The sequence below is a fragment of the Macaca fascicularis genome, chromosome 14, assembly GCF_037993035.2.
Source record: "Macaca fascicularis isolate 582-1 chromosome 14, T2T-MFA8v1.1".
NCBI classification, from domain to species: domain Eukaryota; kingdom Metazoa; phylum Chordata; class Mammalia; order Primates; family Cercopithecidae; genus Macaca; species Macaca fascicularis.
In genome coordinates this window covers 124755865-124773623 of record NC_088388.1, presented here as the reverse complement: position 1 = coordinate 124773623, position 17759 = coordinate 124755865, and the positions used below count along the sequence as shown (strand labels likewise).

Below are 17759 nucleotides of genomic sequence, written 5' to 3'. Positions count from 1 at the left end.
TTGGTAACCATTCTCGGTATCGGGTTCATGGAGGAATTGAAATCAGTCAATTGGGTCTTGCTGATTGGGCATTCTTGAGTTGTAGTGTCGTATCATTAGGAAGGGCAATCTTGTCACAGAAGATCTATAAAATCTATAAAATACGATAAAATGTACCAGATAGTAGCTCAAACTGAAATGGAGTGTCTACGTTGTGAAACAGTGTGTCTGAGTGGGATTTTGACCCCTTGGTTAGTGATTATACAACAGACCACCAGGTACCCAGAGAGAATCTCCCATCATTGACCTGAAAGAGGCATAAATATACAGACAGATTAAACAGTCTCCTACCTGTCTGTGAGGTCATGAGAGGGAGAGCACCAACAGAAGTGATTTGGAATGAGTTATTGAGTTGTGGTTGTGGTTCCTAGGACTTCTCTTTTTTTTTTTTTTTTTTTTGAGACGGAGTCTTGCTCTGTCGCCAGGCTGGAGTGAAGTGGCATGATCTCGGCTCACTGCAACCTCCACCTCCTGGATTCAAGCGATTCTTGTGCCTCAGCCTCCCAAGTAGCTGGGGTTACAGGTGCATGCCACCATGTCTGGCTGATTGTGTGTGTGTGTGTGTGTGTGTGTGTGTGTGTTTTTAGTAGAGATTGGGTTTCACCATGTTGGCCAGGCTGGTCTTGAACTCCTGACCTCAAGTGATCCACTCGCCTCGGCCTCCCAAAGTATTGGGATTACACGTGTGAGGCACTGCACCTGCCCCTGTGACTTCTTTGGGTACAGTTCCCTCCTGTTTTACCTATGTGGCAAATGAGCCAGGAACAGTTCTCTGAATTTTTTCTTAGGTTCATTCATCCAATTATTTATTCATTTGTTCATTTAGCATGCAGTCAGAATCTACAATCTTTTATTATTTGAAAAAGAAAAACAATACAAAATTATCATAATTTTAACTGTACTTATCCATTTTTAAAGGCTGGGAAGACCATGTTATTAATATAATTTTTTTCTTTTTTTACCCCAAGTATTCTACAATTAGCATGTATGACTTTAATAGTAAAAAAGATAAGCTTGTGAAATCTATCTGCTCTCAGGCTAAGCATTACACCAAGAGAATCTTGCACGACCCTTCAATCATAAGAGATCACGTGTTAGTGCAGAAGGTCCAGTGTGAAATCCTCTAAGTGGCCAAATCTAGGAGGTCTTCTCTGGCTTGGTTGGCTAAAGCAGTGATCTGTGTCACCCCCAGGGCCATCACTGTGCGTGTCCCCATGCCCTCAGCAGGAGTCGTGGACATCCCCATTGTGGAGAAGGAAGCGCAAGGCCAGCAGCAGCACCACAAGGTGGGCAGGCAGCCTCCCTGAGGCAGGGGTTGCTGCTCTTCCTTGAGAATCATATCTTGATTTCTTTGGCTTCAGATGACATTGTCCCCGAGCTACCGCATGGACAATGGAAAAATGGTGAAAGTGCGGCATAGCCGGAATGCACAAGTTGCTGTAACTCGGTACCAGGTGCTCAGCAGTACTCTCTCCTCCGCCCTCGTGGAGCTCCAGCCCATCACAGGTGAGAGTGTCACTCTTCCGCAGTGGGATCACACAACCCTGTGCCACCAGGTTTTGTCCGGGGCCTCGTTCCGAGCAGCTGGTGCTATGGCTGACTTGTGTGAGAATGTGCTTCTGGTGCTGATCGGAGGCTACGGGGACTCCCATAGGGATGGTTGTGACTAGCAAAAGAATACAAACAGTTTGAATGCCTCTATTAAAACTGTGCAGAGTGGCTCCTCAGAATGATTAAACAGAGAATTATCGTAAGATCCAGCAGTTCCGCTTCTGGGTATATACCCAAAATCATCAAATATTTGCACACATATTCATAGCAGTGTTATTTACAGTAATAAAAGGTGAAGATAATCCCAGTGACCATTGGGGGATGAGTGGAGAAACAAAATGTAGCATATACAGAAAATAGGATGTTATTTTCAGCTTTCAAAGAATTGAAGGGACATTCTGACACTTGCTACAGCATGGATGCACCTTGAAAACATTATGCTAAGTGAAATAAGCCGGGCAGAAAAGAGCCAATACTGTATGATTCCACTCATGTGAGGTACCTAGAAGAGTCAGATGTATAGAGACAGAAAGTAGATGGTGGTTGCCAAAATCTTAGGTTAGGGTAAAGGAGGGGAGATGAATGGGGAATTGTTGTTTAATGGGTCCAGAGTTTCAGTTTGGGAAGATGAGAAAGTTCTAGAGATTGTGGTGGTGACAGTCGCAAAAACAGTGTGAATACACCTAATGCCACTGACTTGGCATTTAGTATAATGCCAGTGGTTAAACCAGGAAATTTTATGTATATTTTACTACAATTCAAATAATGTGCAAATCAATACTACTTACCATTATGTAGTAAAATTACTGAAAAGTTAGGGTAATGGTAGACGGCAAGTTCATAATGTTGGTTATCTATGGTGGAAAGAGGGAATTGTGGTGGACAGGGGTACTTAGGGTATTTACAACGTTTACTTCCTAAGCTAGCTGGTTCTACATAGCTTATAGTTTGCTGTATTATTCTTTATACTTTATTATAGTTGGGACCTGGCCAGTTTACTGCACTTTGATTTAATATGATTTGAAGCAGATGCCAATACTGATATTGTTTCTGTAGCTCCTCACAAGTTTTCTTTCTTTCTCTCTCTTTTAAGGAATAAAACATCAGCTTCGAGTTCACTTGTCTTTTGGATTGGATTGTCCAATACTTGGTGATCACAAGTACTCAGACTGGAACAGGTTGGCCCCCCAGGTAATACTAATTTGACCCAATATGCAACAGACACGGGAGAGAACTTAGGCGTTCCTTTTCTTAAATCTCTGAAGTGAGTTACAGCAAAGCCTATTCATTGTCTTCAGACATGGTACCAAGCTCGTTATCTTGCTTTTAGAGAAATTTAGAAGCAGTCAGTTACTGTCCTCGTGGAACGGCAGGATCTGTTAGTGAAAAGCTTACTGTTACGTTTGTTTCGTCTGATTTTGTTGGGAGGCTGTGGACAAGTGGAGGGTGTCTCTGAAGACTGGGAGCAGGTTTTCATGCTGCTGCTAAAGAACCGCGGGGAAAGCCTTTTCATCCTTATACTACAGCCCATTTTCTTGGTAGGCCAAAAAGCACTGGCCAAAAAGAATGACTTTGGTGTGGTCATTTTTCCCTCACCTGGGTTCTGAGCCCTTCTTAGACATGCCCCTGAAGCAGGCTCTCCATGACTGTGTCTTCCAGGGGGTTAGTGTTGGTTCCCTGTAAGTGGAAGTCCCCTGACTTTGCATGTTCTTCAAGGGTGGACTGTTGGCCTTGCTCTCAAGGGTCTGTCCTTTCTTTGTATAGAAGCTGTCCGTGGGCACCCTGAAGAAGCTGGGGCTGGAACAGTCTAAGGCCCGCTACATCCCCCTTCACCTGCATGCCCAGCAGCTGATCCTCCCTGCCCTGGGGTCCAGGAAGGAGGATCTCAACTTGGTCTGCAAACTTCCTCGCTTCTTTGTATGTTCCCTGCGCCGCCTGGGTTTAGAAATGCCAAATCAGGATCAAAATGAGAACAATGAAGCCGAACATCTGGGAGCACAGTGAAGACCGTGGGAGCATCCTGGTACCTGGGAGCGCAGGTTGGCCTCTGAACTGTTCTTTGTTTACAGGACTCTGCTAACTTCTCACTTGGAACAGACTCTATAAGACCCAGGTGGGATAAGGTGAAGCAACTCAGCTGCTCCAGGGCTTTTAATGGAGAACAAAGTCTGTTTACTGATAGTTTGGCTGCACTGTGGAAAAGCCTGCTGGAAGTCTCCCTGCTGTGGGCTCTCATTGCCAATGTGGAACAGAGCCCAGGGCCAGGCAGACTGGGGCAGTGACTAGAAAAGGAAAACTAAAGGACAGAATCCAGGATCAGGAACTGTTTTTATCCAGCAGTGAAGCTCTTGAGCTCTTAGGAAGGTTCCCGTGGTTGGAAAGAACATAATGGTTAACAAATATCCCGGCGTCCAGGGATTGTCCAGCTATAGTGTGGGTGGCCCCCTGCACTCTGATTATGGAACCTGTGCAAGGGTATTGAGTGTGAGGCTGAGGTGGGACATTTGCTGAGCCAGGAGAGCAGATGTGAATGGCAGGCAGGTAACATGCATACACGAAGCTGGCTGGATGTAAGGCAGTAGCGGGGAGCGGCATGCTGTCTAACAGTTGTTAGCTCCAGGTGGTTGTTGCTATGTGGGAATGGATTTTCTCATTTATTTCTTCAGAGAAGCTGGAAACCTAGATATTTGTGTGAAACTTCCCAATGTATTGCCAACTAAATCGAATTTTTAAAGACGCTTAGGCAGCTAAGGAAATAATACTTGCAGGTTTAATTTGCTCTATAGGCTAGCAGTTTGCAGTCTATGTTTAATGAATGGTATAGAAGTTTGGGGAAAGGTGCCATCTTGAAAATTCTGGATCAGTGGTTGGCATTTTAGCTGCGTGTAGTATGTGTCCTTTCTAGACTTGGAGATGGCTTTGGTTGGTCCGTGAATGTGTAGTTAGGAGAGTGCTGCCATTAAAAAAAAAAAAATCTCTATTGTGGAAGCATATCTTCTGTTCTTGGGTCTCACGAAGGGGAGAGCTATACTGAACATCACTAGGGACAGATGGAAATGACCTTGGCCTCCCTGCTCAGTTGGTCCATCCAGCTGCCACCTTGTTTCTTGCAAACGAATACACCTCACACTACTTTTTCTTTCTGACAAAGAAAGTTGGAGTGACAGCACAGTTAGGGAGGTACACCCCGGGACAGTCTTTATGTGTTCCCTGTGTACAGATGATGCCACTTTCTAGCCCCTTCCCTGACTCCGTGGTACCCATTACTGTGCATAATAAATTTAACTTTGAAAGCACAGACGAGATAACTATATTTGTTTATATAAGACCTAAATATTTTTGCTGTTGTTTCTATTTCTAGTAAACCATGCTAGTCAAGAAAAAGGAACAAGAATGTGACACTTAGGAAATACTGATAATTGACATTAATTCAGGGAAACAGATGAACAGGAATACCCACAAGAATGGAGAACAGGCTGGGCACGGTGACTCACGCCTATAATCCCAGCGCTCTGAGAGGCCGAAGAGGCCAAAGAGGCCGAGGTGGGCAGATCACTTCAGCCCAGGAGTTCAAGACCAGCCTGGGCAACATGGTGAAACCCTGTTACTGCAAAAAACACAAAAATTAGCTGGGTGTGTTGGCACATGCACACCTGTGGTCCCAGCTACTCAGGAGGCTGAGCCAGGAGGATCATCTGAGCCCAGGAGGTTGAGACTGTAGTGAACCATGATTGTGCTACTGTACTCCAGCCTCGTGACAGAGTGAGACCCTGTCTCAAAAAAAGGAGAACAATCTTAGAAGAACACATGATGGAAATAAAAGTTAGAATTGGAAAATGGAGAAAAGAAGGAGCTAGTCAGGATACATTTGGAGAAGTGACAGACGATTTATATTCTTATATATAAATATGGTCTCCTCTAGGATGTAAATCTAGACTTTAATTTGGCAAACTGAATATTGACTAGGCTGCAGGTATCTGGGGACATTCGCTCATCTCAGGGAGCTCATTAGCTGGGAAAATTTGGTTAGCTGTGTGGTTTACTGACAAGTAAGTGTGAGGCAGGACTGTCGTTCCCCAAGCGGGCACGTTGGAGCTGGACTGAGAACCAGCTGTGTCGTTTTTTCTGCCCGGCTTTGTCACAAATGCTGCTTTGCTGTTCTTTGTGAGTTTTTAGCGCTTTAGTGCTGGGTTTTGTGTTGGTTGCTGAACTGGGAGCTACCAAGCTAGTGACAGTTGACTTTTTGAGAATTCCTAAGCTTCCCTGGGATACGGGGTCACCACATTGGAGACTGGGGCAGATGTCTGCCCTGCTGCACCTTCCCAGACCTCTCTGAAGCCGATGGCAGCACTTCCATGCCTCCATAAAAGGACTGTCTTCTTTAGTGTCGACTGACTCATGGGGGTGCTTAAGGACCAGGACAACAACCTCAGACAACCTAGTTGATCTGCAACTTTAAGGGTGCAGGGAATGTGATTGTAGGTAGGCAGAGTCAACTGAAATGCTCTTGTGTGTTGATTCGTCAGCCATAAAAGCATGGTTTTTTTTAATGTATTTGTGTTTGAAATAACTTTTATTTGTAAATATGGAATGGCCTTTTAAAAATTAGTAGAACATTTAAGCACACCATGAGAAACTTCAAATATTAGGTCATGTCATCTGCTTGTAATTAGTTACCATCTGAGCTTGAGAAGGATCTGTGTTAAGAAGTATGGTAGGCCAGGCACGGTGGCTCATGCTTGTAATCCCAGCACTTTGGGAGGCCAAGGCGGGAGGATCGCTTGAGCCCAGGAGTTCTGAGATCAGCCTAGACAACTTGGTGAAACTCTTGTCTCTACAAAAAAGTACAAAAATTAGCCAGGCATGATGGCACGATGGCACACCTGTAGTTCCAGCTGCTGGGGAGGCTGAGACAGGAGAATCACTTGAGCCCAGGAGGTGGAGGCTGCAGTGAGCCATGCTGGTGCCACTGCTCTTCAGCCTGGGTGTCAGAGAGAGAGAGACTCTGTCTCACTACATATTTAAAAAAAAAAAAAAAAAAGTGTGGCCGATTTATCTGGAGTCAGATCCCATGTTGGGGGTCCCAGGGTGCTATGGTCTGGGAACAGACGCCGCCCCGGATGTGCAGGGAGGACAAGGTGTGGGAATCTGCTCATCAGGTCGGGCCATTTAGCCCAGGACACTGGCCACAGAGGTGGGACCCAACTCTCTGAAATGGGAGTTGGGTAGGTGGGGGGCACCCGCTGGTTTGTAAACTTTGCCAAATGCAGATCCATTAGGGGTTGGGCTTCAATATATGAATTTTGAGCGGGGAAGGGAAGTGGACACAATTCAGTCCCTAACACTAATTATTATTTTGACATTTTCCTCCAACTATTTAACAAGGTAAAGCCCATTCTTAACTCACAGGTCATGCAAAAACAGATGGCAGGCCACATTCAGCCCGCAGGCTCTAGTGTGACTGCTTATATTTCTAGTAAATGATGCTTCTCGAGATAAAGGGACAGGAATGTGACACTTAAGAAATGTTGATCTTTGACTTTAAGTCAGGGAGACAGATGAAGAGACCCTTGGTCTTGTGGGTGTTTGATGAAATCCCAGGTACCCAGGGAGGCACCACAAAGGGACCAGGCAGTAGCCCGCATGCCGCGGTCTGGACGCAGACCAGGGCTGCAGGTGTCGGCTGGGAAGATGGGGAGCGGCTTGCAGAAACCATGTAGCATCCCGCACTGCTGCTGTGGTTGGGCAGGCAAGGGTGAAGGATGGTGAAGTTCTTCCTTTCCTGTGTTTTCTTAGGCCTAAAGAAAGGATTAACATTTCTCAGATTTTTAGTGGGGTCTGGACTGCCCGAGCGCAGGTCTTGCTAGGTACAATGGCTATCTTTTTTTTTTTTTTTTTTTTTGAGACGGAGTTTCACTCTTGTTGCCCAGGCTGGAGTGCAATGGCACAATCTCCGCTCACCACAACCTCTACCTCCCAAGCGATTCCCCTGCCTTAGCCTCCCAAGTAGCTGGGATTACAGGCATGTGCCACCATGCCCAGCTAATTTTTGTATTTTTAGTAGAGACGGGATTTCTCCATGTTGGCCAGCCTGGTCTCAAACTCCCAACCTCAAGTGATCTGCCTGTCTTGGCCTCCCAGAGTGCTGGGATTATAGGCGTGAGCCACCGTGCCCGGCCCAGTGTCTATCTTTAATCACTGACAATAATGTAAGAGGAATTTTACCACATGTTAGTGTGACCTGAGAAATGGGTTACACAGCAAAGGAGGTTGGAATGTGCCTAAAATGAGCTTCATCTGTTTTGAAAGACTGATTAGAGCCAGCTAAAATATATGATTTAGTATTAAGTCATATACAGTAATTAGCATAAGAAAATGGGCTTCTTAAATTTCTATTTTTATCAAAGTTCAATATGCATGTGATTTAAAAAATCAGGAACTATTCTGCTCAAATGACTCTGGTTGAAAAGAGAATAAGAAAAAATCAAAATGAAAAATCAAGAACTAAAGGCTTGCCGTGAAAAGTAGCAGCTCCTTGCCCACGTGGGAATTGTGTTTGCTGTGAGCTCCGGGAGGTGCTTGTGCTCAGGAGACGGGGAGGCCGGCTCTCCCAGTGCCCCTTCTGGTGGCAGTACTGGCTCAACTGCTCCAGGTGCCAGCTCTTGGGTAGTCACTTTTCTTCTGTGCTAGGCACGCCCAGCCTAAGCCCACAGAGCACTTTCTCAATCCTCATATCACACGTCTTTGCATTTGATAACCAAATCGCCCACTCTGAGCTTTTCACTCACTTTGATTCCATGAACTCCTCCTGCATCTCCTTATCTGACCTCCTTCCAGGCTCCTTGAAGGGCCCCATCATGGTGCCCCCCAGAGCTCCATCTTGGCATCCTGTCCCTGTCCCAGAGGGAGAGCTGGGCCAGCTTGGGAATCCTCTACCTGTGTGCTGATGACCCACAAGTCTGTCTCTGACCTTGATCTCCCCCTTGAGCTCCTCATCTTACATCCATCTGCCTGTGGTCATCTCCCCTTGGGAGCTCCCTCTCCAGGCCCGTTGCTCCTGTCCTCTTACCTGCCTTAGTTTAGATGGCATCACCAGAGACCTGGGACTCACCCTTGACTCCTCCCTTGCACCAGCTTCCAAATCCAATTAGCCACTAATTCTTTACCAGTTCCCTCTAAAACCCTTCTCTTAAAATGCACTTCCCTCTTTAATATCTCCTGAGCACCAATTTCACCATCCCCACCCTTCAGCTATGATGGGATAGGTCTGGAAGGTGGAAAGGTATAGTGGGTTAGAAATAGGATCATAGACAACCTGCTAGTTCCCACCAGAAACCAAACTCAGAACAGACTGTTGAGACCATCCCCAGGTTCCTGGGGATAGAGCACTGTGGGAGGGAGTACCTGTTTTAACCAGGACAGGCAAATGGAGCAGCCTCCCACCATGTTTTCTAAGTCTGCTGTCCTTAGCTCTCTGGACTGCTTTTAGCCAGAGTGCCTGGTAGGATATACAAAAACATGGCCTCCTGCTAGTGCTTGTGCAAAGCATGCCATGGGGATGCAGACAGCTTTCTCCCAGTGGGGTGCAAAGTCTGCTGGCTCAGGGCAATGTAATTTGAACACCAGCTGCCCAGTGTTAGGCCAGATGTCACAAGTTAATGGCACATTCCACAGGACTTGCGTCACTTCAGATACCAGCTGCAAGCTCTGGGGTTTCCCAGCCACCTGTACTTCTGACCAACTAGCTACGAATTCAAGACTGTTCACAAACCCCTCAGGTTTGATCATTCACTAGAATGACTCCCAGAACTCTGCAAAGCGCTAGCTATGCTTACTATTGTGGTTTTGCTATAGCAATAAAATGATAAAAAATCAGGACCAGCTAAAAGAAGAGATGCACGGGCAAGGTCTGGGAGAGTCTCCAACATGAAGCTACCATGTCCTCTGCCTACCATGTCACCCTCCCAACACATGGATGTACATCACCAACTGGGAATGTCACCCAAGCCTTGGTGTCCAGAGTTTTTATTGGGGTTTCATTATGTTGTCATGGTTGAACTATTGGCTACATTGTTGAACTCAGTTCTGCTGGGCTCAAAGTGCCAACCCTCTAATCACGTGGTCGGTCTTTTTGCATGGCCAGCCCCCGTCCTGAATCTAAGGTCCCGTGTGAGTCCTCACATTAGCATAAACTATTAGGGCCCATCATGAATAACAAAGATGTTACCATCACTTGGGAAATTCTGAGGATTTAGGTTCTCTCTCCCAGGAAACAAGGACAAAAGCAAGGCAAATTATTATAGAACTCTGAGTTTTCCTCTCCATCCCCCTCTCCCTTAGTCATCTCTTGATGTCCCCCCTTGGGGATCCCTTCACCTTGCTGTCCCCAAGCGAGTGACCATCCTTGGTGGCTGTCTGCATAGATGCCCCTGTTGGCTGTGGCCTTAGGGTCCTTTCAGGCAAGAGGCCTTCGGATATTTCTGTTCACTTCCCTCCTGGCACCTGCTGTGGCACACTGGCATCTGCTGCCATCTTCACGGGGGGAAGGGGATTTTGATTATACAGATGGGTGAAGTTCTTCTTTCCCAGGTATTTTCTTTTTTGCTTTTTTTTTTTTTTTTTTGGAAATGAAGTCTCGCTCTTGTCCCCAGGCTGGAGTGCGGTGCGATGGTGGGATCTCAGCTCACTGCAACCTCTGCCCGCCCCAGGTTCAAGCAATTCTCCTGCTTCAGCCTCCCGAGTGGCTGGGATTACATGTGCCTGCCACCACACCTGGCTAATTTTTTGTATTTTTAGTAGAGATGGCGTTTCACCATGTTGGCCAGGCTAGTCTCAAACTCCTGACCTCAGGTGATCCGTCCGCCCTGGCCTCCTGAAGTGCTGGGGTTACAGGTGTGAGCCACCGTGCCCGGCCTTTCTTAGGTATTTTCACATGCTGTGAGGACACGGCCATGGTGACCTGTACTCAGTCAGATATACCCTAAAAGCTCAGCTGGCCCCTGCCTTCTCACCACCATCAATCTGTCCACACACATGCCCCTACCTCCTAGATGTATCTGTGCACCCCAAACCCACACATTGCTCATACGACTTCTCGAGGACTAACCACCCTCCACGCCTATTGGGCTGTTTGCCTACTCCCAGCTCACTCCATAAGATCTTCACCAGAGGGCTGCAGAGTACTTTGTCGGGAAACATAGGAGTGTGGAGACCAGCGAGGAGGCCGACACGGTCTTCTATGCAACGTGTGGCAGTGGCTTGCTCTAAGCTCTCACTCCCCATTCCCACTCCCAGCTGTAGACAACTGCTAATCTATTTTCCGGAAATAGAAAGATTATTTCCCTATAGATTTGCCTATTTTAGATGTCTTGTATAAACAGAATGATACAATATGTGCTTCTTTGCCACTGGCTTCTTTCAGTGTCATGTGTCCAAGGTTCCTTCACGTTGTAACATATGTCACTATTTCACTTCTTTTTTTGGTTGTTTTGGTTTTGAGACAGAGTCTCGCTCTGTGGCCCAGGCTTTATTGCAACCTCCGTCTCCTGGGTTCAAGTGATTCTCATGTCTCAGCTTCAGAAGTAGCTGGGATTACAGACATGTGGCATCACGCCTGGGTAATTTTTGTATTTTTAGTATAGACAGGGTTTTGCCATGTTGACCAGGCTGGTCTTGAATTCCTGGCCTCAAGTGATCCACCCACCTCGGCCTCCCAAAGTGCTGGGATTACAGGTGTGAGCCACAGCACCCGGCCAATATTTTACTTCTTTATATTGCTGAATAATATTTCATTGTATTGATATACCAAATTTTGTTTATCCATTCATCAGTTGTTGGTTGTTTCCACTTTTTGACAATTGTGAATCATGCTGCTTTGAACATTCATGTGTAAGCTTTTATGTGGATGTGTGTTTTAACTTTTCTTGGGTACCTACCTAGGAGTGGAATTGCTGGGTCATATGGCAACTCTGTTTCTAGAGCTGCCAGACTGTTTTCCAAAGGGGTTGCACCATTTTACATTCCCAGCAGCAATGTACGAGGGGTCTAGTTTCTTACCAGCACTTGTTGTTACTTGTCTTTCTGATTATAGCCATCCTAGTGGATGTGAAGTGGTTTCTCACTGTGGTTTTGATTTACATTTCACTAGTGGCTAATGATACTGGGCATCTTTTCGTGTGTTTATTGACTATACAACTTAAAGAAATATCTATGCAAATCTTTTGCCCATTTTAAAATTCAGTTATTTGCTTTTATTATTAATTTGTAGGAGTTCTTTATGTATCCTGGATTCCACTTTTTTTTTTGGTTTTGTCTGTTTGTTTGAGACAGAGTTTCACTCTTGTTGCCTGGGCTAGAATGCAACGGCGTGATCTTGGCTCACTGCAACCACCGCCTCTTGGGTTCAAGCGATTCTCCTGCCCCAGCCTCCCCAGTAGCTGGGTTTACAGGCGTGCACCACCATGTTCAGCCAATTTTTGTATTTTTAGTAGAGATGGGGTTTCGCCATGTTGGCCAGGCTGGTCTCGAACTCCTGACCTCAAGTGATCCACCTGTTTTGGCCTCCCAAAGTTCTGAGATTACAGGCATGAGCCACGGCGCCCGGCCTAGATACCACTGTCTTATTAGAGGTATTGTCTGCAAATATTTTTTCCATTTGTGTTGTCTTTTCATGTTCTTGATTATATCATTTGTAATAGGAAAGTTTTCAATTTTGATGTCATCCAATTTATTTTTCCTTTTGTTGCTTGTGCTTTTGGTGTCATATCTAAGAAACCATCACCTAATACAAAGTCTTGCAGATTTCCTTCTGGGTTTTTTTCTAAGGGTTTTCTAGATTTAGGTCTGTAATCCTAAATCATTTCTATGTGTGGTGTAAGGATGGTGTCCAATTTTGACTGGTTAGCCAGCCGTCCCAGCACCATTTGTTGAAGGCTGTTCTTTCCCAAGTGGAATTTTTTTGTAGGTTTTCATTTTTGATGGTTACACTGGGTCAAATATAGACAATTTCATAGAGTAAAATGTAGTTTTATTATTGTAGTAATATGAATGAAGTAAAATGCATTTTCTGATGTTGCCACCAGATGGCAGCAGTACTCCAGCTTTTATCCCTCTCCAGGCTAAGCTACTCCAAAAAAACGGGAGCAGGATTTAATCAAGTGTGAAGTATCCTGCACAAGAGCCTTACTGTCTTTCTCTAACCCCCGATAACCCTCGCCGTGGCTACTCCCGCGTTGTAAATCTCGACCCCCTACTTTTTTAACTGGCTTGACGCTGGGTTTTCTCTTCTCTCATGGGGGGTGGAGTAGTAGGAGGTCATGGTTTGGGCTTTTTGAGTGAAGTTCAAATCGAATTTGATTCCTACACACTCAGTGGTAAGAGTGTTTGTTACATGTTCATTATAAAAATGTAGAAAATATAGTCAAGCTGTTCTCAACTACCCAAAAGCCTAATAGAAACAGGCATTTACCTACCACGTGAGTTCATTGTAGCTAAACGTCAAGCATTCTTAGCTCTTTGCTGATTTAGTTTTGGTTTAATGTAGTGAAAAGTTGTTATCTCTGTTGATCAGATGCACTGACTGATAGTTATGTACAATTTTGACTAAGTAAAATCGGGCAAATGGATGATTTCCCTGCATTATTTACTAAATAGTGGAGGGAAAGTAATCGTGGCAGCTTGGGCGCCTCTGCTACAGTGACGTGTTTTCGACACGTTAAGTGTGTGAGTGCCGGCCCGGCTGTTCCCTTCATCCTCTGCTGTTCTTGGGTGATGAACTTCCCCAGGGCAGGCCTCACCTCTGCCCTCCCTGTACGATCCTCCGCCGCTCCCACGGCCTGTCTGACATGGACTGAGGGGTCCTCAGACCCCTGAGGTCTCTGCACATCTCACCTGCTGCGCCTGTGGGCCTCTGAACCCCCGCGTCAGAGCTACCCGAGCACCCTCTTTCCCCAAGGCAAGCTAACCAGACTGTCCCAGGGAGCCGTGAGGGGGACCGAGAAGGAGGCAGCCAAGACAGCCTCGCATGCAGGGAGCCCACCAAGGCCCAGCTCTGACCTGGAGCCGCGTCCTCTTTCAGCAGGCTGGGAGCGATTACCATCTGTCCGTCAGCAGCTTCAAGGAGCCGGTGATGACCTGGGCCATTCAGGGAGCCAGCCTGGGAGAAGGGGTTCCCGCTTTGATGTGCTCAGCAAGGTCAGGGAGCAAGCAGGGGGGAGGCCCACGGGGAGAGCGGCTGGTACTGTCTCCTCTCTCATCCAGGCTTCCAGGAAGACGCCAGCTTGTCCTCGTCACCCCTTTCATCTCTCTGTTCTCTGGGGCCGGTTCTTGTCCTCTCGGGCCTCTCTGCCGCCCAGGTGGACAGCCTTGGGCCCCTCATCCCAGACCTCCAGCCTGTGTTCCGAGGAGCTTGTGGTGGCCAGACCCATCCACCCACTTTCTCTGCAGTTGGCTTTAAGGGGCGTGTGGTCATCACTTCATGCAGCGCCCGCTCTGAGGGTCAGGCGAGAATCTCCCCCTTGGAATCAGGGTCTCCCCATGCTGGGAGGGGCCTCCGGCTGTGGGCATTACCCCCACCGGGTGCTGGGATGCTCCAACTCCATTGCCAACAGACAGCTGCCAAGACTGGTCTCACTCACTCACAGCTGCCAGGGACTCGCCGGCCACTGAAGGTGCCACCTTTGTGGGAAAGAAGACAGAGGAGAAGAGAGGTTGGGAGACGGAAGGCGACAGGAGGACAGGGAGGGAGCAAGCCACTGTGCCCTGGGCTCTGTGCGGCCCTCCGAGCCTCTGTCTCACACCAGGGCCTCCTTCAAGCCATGCCTGAGAGGCTGCCAGCCCGTCCTGGCCCTGCCGGGGAGTCTGGCCTTTTTCCTGTCTAAAGTTACAGAATTTTCCAGAAGTACCTTTGGGTTTATTTTCTGGAGTTATAAGCCAGATTTCCCTTGTCACCCTACTTCTCCAGCCTAGGAAAGAAAATTCCACAAGAGAAAGCAAGAGGCGTAGAGGGCCTGTGATCACAGCTGAGACTCGCCCTTCCTTTCCCTACTCCCACGCGGAACCCCGAAACCCAGCGCTCATGGTGATTTCTGTGTTCGCCCTTTGTTGCCTGTGTGGAGCCTGTTACATTGAAAAGCTCCCAGTAATAGCCTTGTGAGGGGTATACTGTTCTTCCTCGTTTCTGTTTCCATGTTACAGACGACGAACATGAAGCCCAGAGTGGCCCATTGATTTCCCGAGGTCACATCAGTGCACAGCAGAACTAGGTTTTGACCTGTGTCCGTCTAACTTGGGAGCCCCGCGCTTAACCTGTGTCTCCAGTGAACCAGGTGCTGAGAGACCGAAAGGGAAGTCCCGACTCTCCTCTCTCCCTCCCAGATCCCAGGCAGGGATGAGCGGGTGGGCACTTGGAGCAGAAAGGCAGATCTCCTAATGGAAAGAAGGCAACTGGGTTCTTTTTTAATTCTGCCACTATCTAGCTGTGTCACCATCTTTCCAGACCTCATTGTCCTCACCTGTAAAATGGGCAGATGAGACAAAGTTGATTATCTCAGTCCTTAGATAAGACAATCTCTGAGATCCTTTCTAGTTTCAGGACCCTGAGGCTAGTTATGCCGAGATTACTTATTTAGGAGAAGACATAACATCCCTAATCCTTTACTGGAACCCACAAATTCAGCATCTCAGAGAAGGGCAGTGTAGAAACTCAGTATCTGGATCCAGTTTAGAAATCCAGACTGTACTTGGAAGTGAAGCCTCCCAGAAGGGACCTGGACGTCGGGCCTTTTACTATCCTGCCCTGGGCCTTCCCGTCCTTTCTGGGGCCTGGCATCCTGCACGGTGCGTGGGCTGGGAGGGATGGGCCTGGTCATGCTGTGTTAGTTTGCTCGGGCTGCCGGAACGAAATATCACAGCCTGAGTGGCTTAAACAACAGAAATTCATTTGCTCATGGTTCTGAAGGCTGGAAGTCCAAGATCAAGGTGTTGGCAGGCTTGGTTTCTCTGGAGGCCTCTCTGTTGCCGATGGCCACCTGCTTTGTGTGCCCTCACACAGCTTCTCCTCGGTGTAGGCCTGTGACCTGATCACCCCTTCTTACATGGACACTGGTCAGAGTCAGTGATAGCACATCCTCCAGGCCCCATTTCAACTGAGTCACCCCCTTAAAGGCTTATCTCCAAGGGCCTTCACATTCTGAGGTTCCGGGGTTGAGTCTTCAATGTAGGAATTTGGGAGACACAGTCAGCCCATAGCACATACCAGCCCGTGGCACGCGCCAGCCGCGGCGCGCGCCAGCCCGTAGCGCACACCAGCCCGTAGCACACACCGGCCCGTAGCACACACCAGCTGCTGCTGGGGAAGGTGGCCACAGCAGCAGGGGCTGGCTTACATCGGACACTCGCAGCGAGCCAGGCACGGTGCTGGGGCTGTGCTGTGTGAGCTCACTGAATCCCGCAGCACTTCCGCGAAGGAGATATTTCAGAGATGAGGAAATCAGCTTGGGCAGACTGCCCGAGGGCACGCACCCAGAAAGCAAGGACACAGGCCTGGATGCACAGACTTACCCCCAGTGCTATATTGCTGCCTGATTAGATTTCTAGCACCTTTTCTAGAGAGGAGGTGGGTCATGCGGTTACGCTCTTTGGAGCCATTAGCCTTTCTAGAGTCCTAATGGGAATGAAGAACAGCTCTAACTCTGCTATTCTGACTGCAGGTTCGGGGAGAGCTAGGAAAGGAACAGCAGAACAGGGGGGTCAGTTCCTCCCCACTGCATGTGGAGACGGGCATTCCAAGCTGAATTAGTGGCTTTGACTTGGGAGAGGGCAGGTCCTGCCCAGGTGGTTGTTCAAACCTCAGGAGCACATGAGGAGCCTGCAGGCTAGCTTAGGAGATGGCCTCAAAAATGGGAGGGGCACAGTTGTTCCCCAAACTGGATGGGACTAGGGGAACCCCCGTCTGGGATTGGTCACCATGGATGTGAAGACCAAGGGCTCAGGGAGTGAAGGTCATGGCAGATACCCCCAGCCAAGGTGGCTGGCCTGGGAATGGGAAGATGCCAGGAGAACACAGCATGGCCGGCAGCTCCCTGGGGCTGTCCGACAGCTCCTGAAGGGCCTTGGGTTCCACATGGAGTGTGGGCTGGTTTGAAGGTGTTGGCATGAAGCCAGTGCTCCTTGGTTCCTGGTTTGGGGGCCAGAAGCCCAGAATACTGGGGCTAAGCGAACCCCCTGCATCTGACATCAATTCCTTTCCCTGTCCCCAAATGGGGGCTGGAGTAGGGAAGGGTTGAGGTTATCATGTCCAAAGCTCGTTCCTTCTCATCCTCCTAAGCCCCCAGCATCACTCATCCCTGGACAATTTAACTGCCATCAGTGCCTGCTGTTTGGTGCAGAAAGACGGGAAGGGGAGGTCAGAGGAGGGAGGAGAGCAGAGGGGACACCAGGGCCTTTGTTCCCAGGTGCCTGCATCCTGGGGAGGGTGGGGTGGGGGTCAGTGGCTGCCCCATGCTCTCCGGCAGGCAGTCCTGTGTCTGAGTTTGGGAATTAAGCTGTCCTCGCCTCTCCAGCATGAATGAGGCCTGGGGGCCTGTGACAAGAGCTGTCAGTGCTGGTGTCCTGTCCCAGTCATCGCTGAAAAGGCCAGGCAGCTCAGGATGCCTGGGATATACGGGATGGAGAGGGCAGGGTCCAAGGCCCGCTGGGGAGGGCCAGACAGGAACACAGACACCTTTGTGTGCACCTGATCAGTGCCAGCCACTGGCTGCTTCCTGTCGGAGGGGCTTCATCCCCGTCCTGTCTCCCGTGCCTGGACTTTAGGCAACTCCGGGCCTAGGGCCACATCCAACCACACTGTGTTCTGTCCCCAGCGCTCACTCAGGGCCAGGCTCTGAGCTTCCCCTGAAAGCTTGACCTGGAGGGGATTGAACTTCAAGGCGAGGCAGGTGACGGTGAACGTCCTGACAACCCTCATCAGATGGGGCTCTTACTGAGGTTGAGTTTCTTTCTGGCAAGAAGTTTTGGAGACCAGAGTTCTAGGCTGTGGGCCCCAGCCCAGCTCATTCCAAAACCATTAGGCCAGGTAACCGCAGCAGTGCAGTGTGGCCAGGTGACAGCTGCAGCAGCTGCAGACAGCCTCAGTCCCCAGCGTGCTGACATGTTAGAAGTACACGTCATGC

The 17759-nt window shown here is 48.4% G+C and overlaps 1 protein-coding gene across 17 annotated transcripts in view; it reads left to right on the top strand.

The window, feature by feature from the left end:
• RPUSD4 (RNA pseudouridine synthase D4) overlaps positions 1–17759 on the top strand; it is a 138359-nt gene that overhangs the window by 4578 nt on the left and 116022 nt on the right. For 10 of the 17 annotated variants that reach the window (XR_012423915.1, XR_012423916.1, XM_065529668.2 and 7 more), the window contains exons 4-7: positions 1232–1325; positions 1401–1545; positions 2684–2781; positions 3355–3629. Coding sequence is in view for 13 of the 17 variants with exons in the window: in XM_065529668.2 (XP_065385740.1) it covers positions 1232–1325; positions 1401–1545; positions 2684–2781; positions 3355–3594 (577 nt within the window). In the remaining 4 variants the exon portion in view is untranslated. Of the gene's footprint in view, positions 1–1231; positions 1326–1400; positions 1546–2683; positions 2782–3354; positions 4889–17759 lie in introns of those variants that run through there. The other 7 variants (XR_012423914.1, XR_012423913.1, XM_005580114.5 and 4 more) reach the window with 1 other exon arrangement.